Here is a 9229-nt window from a genome sequence, read left to right as displayed (position 1 = left end):
TGAATAACATTAATATTTTAATTGGACTTTTTAAGGTTGTGAAGTGTGAAGCTTTCATTTACTCTCCAGTCAGCTTGGATTTTATGAGGCTATGGCTTTTCTTGAAGAATTTCCCTAGGTGCTTCACTTGGGTTATCTAAATACATTAGCACATCATTTAGTCGCTTGAAAGTTTAACCGGCGTTTTTCTGTTTAAATGCTTAGCAGGATTAAAGACACTATCACATCAAAAGAGTGAGTTTTCACTTCGTCTACATTTTCCACCTCCTACTCCCTCCCCTTCTTCCGTGGTTGCCTAAATTGCTTCTCAATTTAATTCAGAGTGAAATGGCTTTCAGTCTCCGAACAAAAAATAAATTCAAGAAGTAAAGCCTATTTACAAGATTTCAATTGAAAAACGACCCTGCCGACTTCTCCCCACTGGAATTTATCGGCAAAAAGTATCTGGGATTTATTTCCCTTGACCGTGTCAGCGCAAAACACCTCTGGAAATAGTTTCCCAAGAGCCCTTCGTGGACTCCTAAAACCCGCATTCCCTGTAGCTTTGAAACGCTAATTTCAGGCTAATCTAATTAGGCTAATGACTTGCCCACCACCATGCAAGAAAGCTGGGACAATCTCCTTGAGATTTTCTTGCCTCCCAGACTTGCACTTTCTCCATTGCATCAGGCTGGCTCTAAACAGCAAGAAGCACAAACTTTGATTTCACTAAAGGGAAAGTTTCTTTAAACAGGCAGCTGCAACCGTGCCGTGCATTTGAGGAGACATTGAAAATAGATTTTGGTAGTGAAGGAGCAAAGTATACCTAAATACCGATTACTTTTTGTTTTGTCTGTGTCTCAACAGTGTAAGTCTTCATTCAATAGTGCACAGAGCATGTAAATGTTAGTACGATCGGCTAACATAACGGGCATGCAGGGGTGCAGCTCTGCTCCGCTTGTCCGGCGCATCCCTGCGCCTTGATCATTTATAGTGAAGATCGCAAGCCTACAGGCGCAGAAATGTAGCCTGGTCCCCTCGTAGAGAGAAACTGGCCGAAATCTGTCCAAATGTTGTGAGGTTGTGAACTCAGGCTTATTTTTAAGCGCTGACTGAGACACGATGAGGAAACCTGAGCGTCTGCAAACCAGGCTCTCTGATCCTTATCTCAAGTTTGATTAAGTTAGAATCTGGCCGATCTTCCTATTAATCAATTACTTACTTGGCTTTCTGCGTTTTCTGAGCTTTCATGGTACAATTACACAGCAGAGTGAAAGATCTCACACCGCTAAAAATAATGAGCCGCAAGGTAGTAAAAAGCCTGTCACAGAAATTATGTCAGAGGACTTTCTTTTACCTTGCATGGACAGCCAGAGTTAAGCCTGTCAATAACAACACTTTTTTTTTTCTTTAAATGACAGATATTTCCCAGGTTTGTGATTGTTTGTTCTATTTACTGAACATTAACTGATTTGCTTATGATGTGTCAATCTGACACTCTTTTTTAATCAAGATTGTTCCCAGAGATATTTTTCTCGTTTCGCTTTCAGACTCAGCCTTTCCCCCTCCTATCAGGAGAAACTCCAACGCATTTTCGCATTTTCTTTCTTCTCCCCTCCCCCTTCTTGTTGCCGTTGTCTTGAGAGGACAGTGATTTCAACGGTGTGTTGCACTGTAATTCCCGTCCCGAGGGCGGGGGGGGCGAGGGGCAATACCGTCGTTCTGCGGGGAACCGGGAGGCGGGGAGCCGCGCAGCGGCGCGGAGCCCCCGACGGCAGCGACCGCCCTACCCGCGGCAGGACGCTGGGGCGAGAGCACGAATCATCACGAATGGGACTTTCATCGCCACAAGGCTCGTAAGCGACTGAGCGGGCGCCCTGCCCGGCGCTGGGCCGTGCAGCAGTCCCTCCCGAAACACCCGTGCGACACTGCTGCCCCTGATCCCTCTCCCCACGCCACCGCGGCGGCACGGCTGCTGCTGCTCCCCGGCCGACCCCGGCGGCACCACACCCGCTGCGGCCGGACCCGCAGGAAGTCCCGCCGGCCCCGCGGCCGGGGGTGTCCGGCTGAGCCCCCCCCCGGGCACCTGCCCGCCTGCAGGTGGCGATAGGCCCCCCGGCGCCTCCCGCCTCGGCACGCCCCGTCCGCGGGCAGCCTTGGGGTGTGCGGTGCCCCCCGCCCAACCGGCAGCGCCTGGCCGCAGAGAGCCTCCCCCCTCCTCGCACACCCCGCACAGGCCCCGGCGCCGGTCCCGAGGGGAAGCCCAGAGCCCCCGCTGCCCGGGGCGGAGCTGCGGGGAGGAGATTTGGAGGGGGCGGGAGCGGGGGGCGAGTCGTGGTGGGTTTCTCTGCGGTGTCCGCCCAGCGGGTAGGGGGCGGCGGGGAGTGAAGGACAAAAGCGCCCGCCCGCCCTGTCCGCCAGCGACACCGGGGGACGATGGCGACCCAGCGAGACCCCCCCGCGGAAGGGCGGGATGAAGGGGGGGGGGACGGAAGGGGAGGGGAAGGAGGAAGGGAGAAAGCGAGGGGAGAGCGGAGAGGCAGAGCAGGAAGGAGCGGCGCGGAAGAGCGGCGGAGCGAGGGGCAGCAGCTCGGCGAGTGGCGGCGAGAGGGCCGCCCCCGCCGCCCTGGGCTACGCGCTGGTCGGAGGCGGCGGGGATGGGCGGGCGCGGGGCGGCTCCGTCAGCCGCCGTCCTCCGAACCTCGGCCGCCTCCCGCCGCGCTATATAGGGGAGGGAGGGGTGGCGGAGGTGAGGGATGCCCGGCGTGGCCAAAGCGCACGGGGCGCCGATGCCTCCTGCCAGGGGAGCGCACAAGTGACCGGCGCCTCTTCCCATGCCCGTCTCCTGAAGCGACCCCCCCGCCCGGCATGGATGTGGCCAACAACACTAACTCCCCAGAGCGCTCCCCTGAGGGGGCAGGCGGCCCCGGCCTCGTCGAGGTGACCCTGGGCTACCAGCTGCTCACCTCCCTGCTCCTGGGCACGCTCATCCTGTGCGCCGTGAGCGGCAACGCCTGCGTGATCGCGGCCATCGCCCTGGAGCGCTCCCTGCAAACCGTGGCCAACTATCTCATCGGCTCGCTGGCCGTCACCGACCTCATGGTGTCCGTGCTGGTGCTGCCCATGGCGGCCCTCTACCAGGTGCTGAACAAGTGGACGCTGGGGCAGGTCACCTGCGACATCTTCATCTCACTGGACGTGCTGTGCTGCACCTCTTCCATCCTGCACCTGTGCGCCATCGCCTTGGACAGGTACTGGGCCATCACGGACCCCATCGACTATGTTAACAAGAGGACTCCCCGGCGGGCCGCCGTGCTTATCAGCCTGACCTGGCTCATCGGCTTCTTAATATCCATCCCGCCCATGCTGGGCTGGAGGACGCCCGAGGACCGCTCGGACCCCGACGCCTGCACCATCAGCAAGGACCACGGGTACACCATATACTCCACCTTCGGCGCCTTCTACATCCCGCTCCTCCTCATGCTGGTGCTCTACGGCCGCATCTTCAGGGCGGCCCGCTTCAGGATCCGCAAGACCGTCAAGAAAGCGGACAAGAAGAAAATCGCCGACACCTGCCTCACCCTCTCCCCGGCCGCCCTGCAGAAGAAAAGCAACGGGGATCCCGGCAAAGGCTGGCGGCGGACTGTGGAGCCCAAGCCCGGTGCCTGTGTCAACGGCACGGTGAGGCAGGGCGAGGACGGGGCCGCCCTGGAGATCATCGAGGTCCAGCGCTGCAACAGCTCCTCCAAGACTCACTTGCCACTGCCCAGCGAGGCGTGCGGCTCCCCGCCGCCCCCCTCCTTCGAGAGGCACAACGAGAAGAACACGGAGGCCAAGCGGAGGATGGCTCTCTCCCGGGAGAGGAAGACTGTCAAGACCCTGGGCATCATTATGGGCACCTTCATCCTCTGCTGGCTGCCGTTCTTCATCGTGGCGCTGGTCCTGCCCTTTTGTGACAGTAAGTGCTACATGCCCGAGTGGCTGGGGGCAGTCATCAACTGGCTAGGCTACTCCAACTCCCTCCTCAACCCCATCATCTATGCCTATTTCAACAAAGACTTCCAAAGTGCTTTTAAAAAAATTATCAAGTGCAAATTTTGCAGGCAGTGAAGTCCGCCGCTCCGGGATGGGGCAGCGGGGTCCTGCCACTCCCTCCATCCGCCTGGCCCCCGCCGCAGTGTCCCCCGCCGCCCAGCCCCTCTACAGCCCCGGCAGAAGGGCGGGAGGCTCCGGGACACCCCCCACCCCTACCCACCCCCCCCCACCGCAGCGCGCTCGAGTCCCTCGCTCCTCCGCCCGTCGGACAAGCCCCGCGGGGCAGGGCAGGGCAGAGCTCCACCGGGGACGGCGAGGGGACGCCCGACCCGGGAGGGCTCCGCGGCCGCCTTCGCCTCGCCGGGGCTCCGCTGCCGGTCGCCAGCGCTCCCGCCTCCATCATTCTGGGTAGACTTACGGTTTGCAGGTCATTGCTTGTTGTCGCTGTAAACCACAGTGTCTGCCCGAGTAGCACTGGTAAAAATAAACCACCCTATGCAGAAAACCGCCGTGTCGGGGTTTTTTCTTGGATTTACGAGGAGGCTGCAGGGGGGTCAGAGTCCGACCTGGGTCTAGCAGTGTGAATATGGATGCTCAAGGCCACTCACCGAGCAGTGGAAGGGGCTTTGGGCTCGTCGCTTCCCGGCTGTGAAACCACCACGTGGATTTTCTCGAGGGAAAAGTGACCGTGTTTTGTAACCTTGCAAGGTACTTACAGCATCTCCCTCTGAGTTACGTGTGTGTGTCTAACAGCTCTCCTGCTGTGTTAGGACCTTCCAGTTCATCGGGCTTCCCTTCGTTACAGCGCAGTGAGGTGATGTGACTTGCACCCCAACGGCACGCCTCATTATACGGAGATTTTCTTTAAATGACTTTGACCGAGGGTTTCCCACCAAGAAAAGGCTTGGAGCTGTGCGACTGTCCCCAAGTCCACCGCACACGCAGCGTCACAGGGGGTGTAAGCAGCCTGCAAAGTAGCGTTTCTGGTTTTTTTTTTGTTTGTTTTGGTTTTTTTTGGGGTGTTTGTGGTTTTTTTTTTTTGTTGTTGTTGTTGTTTGTTTTTTTTTGTTTTTTTTTTTAAGCCGCTTGGAAGTTTCTCCGGAGACGTTGCGGCTGCTTCGGAGGCAGCCACCTGCGGCACGTTTTGCTTGGGGATAAAAAAAAACCCAAACCGATCAACCATAACATTGCCATGTGCTCGGTGACATCGGGGGAGGGGCCGAGAGCATTCGCCAGCGGCAGCCGCAGGCGGGGAAAGCGGCATCTCGGCGCAGGCTGGGAAGGGGCAGGCTCTCTCCTCCCCCGGGCCAGCCCCGGCGGGAGCACGACCCTCCCCGCAAGCTGACAACTACGGCCAGAAGCAGGCAGTGTCACTGCGATGCCAAGGGCAGGGAGAGCCAAGTTTGGCCTGGCTAGTCCCCGCGGCGGCTCCGCAATCTTCCCCCCGCAGAGGGTCCCTCCTCTCCCGTCAATCCCAACTTCTTGGCCCCAGGAAACTCGGGGTGCTTCCCCTTCCCCCCCTGGCCCGGGGTTGGATCAGGACAGCAGGACAACCTTGCCCGCCGCACAGTCCCTCCACCCGCCCTGCCACCCTGCCCCTGTCCTGCCGTGCCCTGGCTCTCCCGCCGGCTGCGGCCGGGACGCGGGGCCGCTCTGGGGCCCGGGGGGGATGGCGCCGGGCCGGGTCCTGCCGCTGGGCCGGTTGCCGCATACCTCTGAAACGGGCTGCCTGAAATGAATGCTTGACCAAATATATATATTTTTTCCTGTTTATTTTTGTGTATCTGTGTTACCTGTACGTAAAAGGGAATGTTAAATCTGTGTGTCACGTGAATGTAAGTGTCCAGTCATTCCTGAACTTTAACTGCTTACATTAAATGGCAATAGTGCTTTTAACAGCCTCAGATATATAGCTGATTTTCTGAAAACCTTATTCGACCTCATTTTCGCAATTAAAGTGATCTTTGATCTTATCTCCTCTTTGATCACTCCTAACCACGTGTGGCCTTGATATTCATTGAGTGCCGGAGTGTCAGAAGAGTTGCAGCGATTAGGGAGCCGAAACTTCTCCTGGGTGCTCGGATACCCTCCGACTTTGGGAGCCCCACCCGCCGGGGTGCGGGCTGGGCAGAGGCGCCGGTCTCTCCGGGGCACGGGCGGGAGCGGGGAGCGGAGGGCACGGCGGCGGCCGCGGGGGACGAGGCGCCTCGGCCTGAAGGGAGAGCTGCCGTCCAGCGGGTTTGCTCCTCCCGCCACCTCCTCCCACGAGTCCCGCCGACACCTACAAATGCGTTTCTGCACGTCTTGCCCTTTAAAAAAAAATGTTTCTTTCTTTGCAAACCTTCCTGCAAACTCCTCCGCAACTGGGAAAGCGTGGCCACTCTCCGGGCCCGCACGACAGACCACGCAGGGTCCTTCCGTGCGCCCCGGGAACTGGCGCCTGACTGCGGAACGGGGGCCGCCCCACTCCGCCGAGAGCCCCAGGATCTCGAGGCAGAGCCCACCCGGAGCCGCATCTGGCAGGGCGGTAAGAGCGGTGCAGCTCCTGTGCCTCCTTCCTCTGCCTCCCACCTCCGCGCTGCAGGACGGGGGTTGGCGGGAGCACGGGCACAGCCCTCGAAGACGCGCCGGGGGCTGCGAGGTGCCCCAGCCGCCCTGTGTCGGTGCCGGCTGGGGCGGGAGCGAGGGGAACTTCGGAGATGGGGAGCGCAAAGCCTCCATCTGGCACAGGGAGGCGAGACGCGCCTTTCCCCCTCCAGCTTTGCCCCCGTCTGCCCCTGCGGGCGCCCGCTCCCTGCACGGACAGGACGCGGGCGAGCAGCCCCGGACCGCTGCTACCCTCCCGCGGGCGGAGAGCTCGCAGGAGCGCCGCGAGCATCGGCGCCTCGGTGTCCGTCACCGCCGGCCTCTCCGCCTCTCCTCGGCAGGCAAAAGAGCTCTGCGGCGGCTCTCCGGCCCGCGACCTGGCCGAGACCGAGCGGGCCAGAACGTGAAGGTGCCCAGGCCGGTGCAGCAGCCGCGGTGCCCCGGGCGGCCGCGGCCGCATCCCCCGCCGGGCTGCTCCCCGGCCCCGCGGCGCTGCGCCAGCCACGGCGCAAATACCGCCCCTGGCCCCAGTGCGGACAGTGTTTCTCTGAACACGTATACATTTCTCACTCCCTCGATTGTCTCTTTTATTTTTTCTCCCTCGTATTAAATTCTGTAATGTGGAGGAAACGGCCTGCTTTAAAAGATGGGGCTTTTTGTTTCCGTGCTGTAGTTTTCAAATTCCTGATTTGATTTCCACTAAGATTAAAAAAAACCCAACCAACCAGAAGTTTTAGTGTTTTTTAAGGGAGAAATCAATTCGGTATTAAATCAATATTTGTGGTTGGTTGCAGTATTCTGTTTGCTCCACTAATGAGCAACCTCCTCACAGTTTAGAGCACTTCATTTCAGTTTTAAAGGACCTATGGAAGCTCAAGTAATGGATAAAGAAAAATCCAAATAGAAAGCAAAAGGTTTTATGTTTTAAACAGAGTGGCAGAAAATTGAGTTTTAACAACTTGAGTCAATTGTGAATACTAAAGATGGGCATAGATATAAAGGCTTTAACCTTCCTTCCTTTTCTTTGCACCTTGAATACTGTGTTCAGTTTTGGGCCCCTCACTACAAAAAAGACATTGAGGTGCTGGAGTGAGTCCAGAGAAGGGCAACAAAGCTGGTGAAGGGTCTGGAGAACAAGTTTTATGAGGAACGGCTGAAGGAACTGGCATTGTTTAGTCTGGAGAAAAGGGGGCTGAGGGGAGACCTTATTGCTGTCTACAAGTACCTGAAAGGAGGTTGTAGCGAGGCAGGTGCTAGTCTCTTCTCCCAGGTACAAGAGGAAACAGCCTCAAGTTGCACCAGGGGAGGTTTAGATTGGATATCAGGAAAAATTTCTTCACCGAAAGGGTTATCAAACAGTGGAACAGGCTCCCCAGGGAAGTGGTTGAGTCACCATCCCTGGAGGTATTTAAAAGATGAGTAGATATGGTGCTTAGGGACATGGTTTAGTGGTGGACTTGGCAGTGTTAGGTTAATGGTTGGACTCGATGATCTTAAAGGTCCTTTCCAACTAAAACAATTCTACGATTCTATGATTCTACGATTCTATGATTTCTTTGAAAATGGTTCTTCAGACTACTGTAAAACGAGAAGAAAGTTTCATAACTTTGAATTTTCTCTGCTTTGTGGCTCCAGTCCAGACTGAATTTGGTTCTGAATCACGCATCTGACAAGAAGTACTGGCAGAGCAATCCAAGCACACTCACACTGGCCAACTGTGCTTATGGCTGAGGCTGTCAAGACGAAGGGGTAGGAAAAAGGGAAAGATGTGCTGACATAATTTATATTGGAACAAAGTGCAAAATGGATTTTGTGACCATGTGATTTCATCTATTTAAGTAGACATCTTCCCCATAAAATGTTTAATACTCCCTACTTTTCCATGACATTCCCATCCTGACAGAAACATGCTGTAGGTCTTGGTAAAAACAACAACAAAATCCTGCAAACAAATGTCCCCCAATCTCCTCATAGTTAAAAATCTGGTCTTTACAATCTGCAGTTTCGAACATTGCTCAGGGCAATGTTGTGAATCTTACATTAACACACATAACCAAGAAAATAATCCTTCACAGAGAAGAAACAGAACAGTATGCTGGGAGTGAATTTCTGTTTCATAGTTGCTCAGAGAAGCAATTTTAACAGTATGGGTGACTATTACGTCTTTGGATATGGCTGGAGAGATTCCAAAATGGCTATTACGTAGCATGCGAACAGTCCTAGCAGGGCTCTGTGAAATGTAAAAATGATCATACCTCTCATACTTTCAAAAAAATACTGCATCTTCTGTACTTCTGGATCTCAGCCCAGGTCACCCTGGGCTGTGAGCCTCACCTTATCTTGCTACCTACAGCTGAGCTCTGGTTCTATTTGAGTAGCCAGTGTGACTTCCAGCCACAAAGAGGGGTAACTCTGCAGCATGAAATTCCTTCTGTTGGACTGAAAGTAAAAAACTTTTGGTGCATGATCCTTTCCATAGCAAGAATGTAGCCTAAAGTATGTGACTTAATGGAGTGGCTTCTTGACTTTGGCAGTGAGTGACAGAAGATTTGTTGGTGTTTTCATATCTCTCTCAACTAAGGGAAAAGGCAAATTCTCAGACACACAAAGGATTGGAAACTCAGCCCTT

The 9229-nt window shown here is 55.7% G+C and overlaps 1 protein-coding gene across 1 annotated transcript; it reads left to right on the top strand.

The window, feature by feature from the left end:
* The first annotated feature begins 2813 nt into the window (after positions 1–2813).
* Positions 2814–4158, top strand: HTR1A (5-hydroxytryptamine receptor 1A). Its single transcript, XM_068423621.1, has one exon. The coding sequence runs from the start codon at positions 2848–2850 to the stop codon at positions 4087–4089; it is 1242 nt and encodes a 413-aa protein (XP_068279722.1). The 5' UTR covers positions 2814–2847; the 3' UTR covers positions 4090–4158.
* The last annotated feature ends 5071 nt before the right edge of the window (positions 4159–9229 follow it).

This window comes from Nyctibius grandis, chromosome Z (assembly GCF_013368605.1).
Source record: "Nyctibius grandis isolate bNycGra1 chromosome Z, bNycGra1.pri, whole genome shotgun sequence".
Lineage (NCBI taxonomy): Eukaryota > Metazoa > Chordata > Aves > Nyctibiiformes > Nyctibiidae > Nyctibius > Nyctibius grandis.
Note: the sequence above shows the minus strand (reverse complement) of the source record. Positions and strands in the feature narration are given on the sequence as shown.

Coding starts and splice junctions, on each gene's coding strand:
- HTR1A (XM_068423621.1), top strand. CDS start 2,848: ATGGATGTGGCCAACAACACTAACTCCCCAGAGCGCTCCCCTGAGGGG.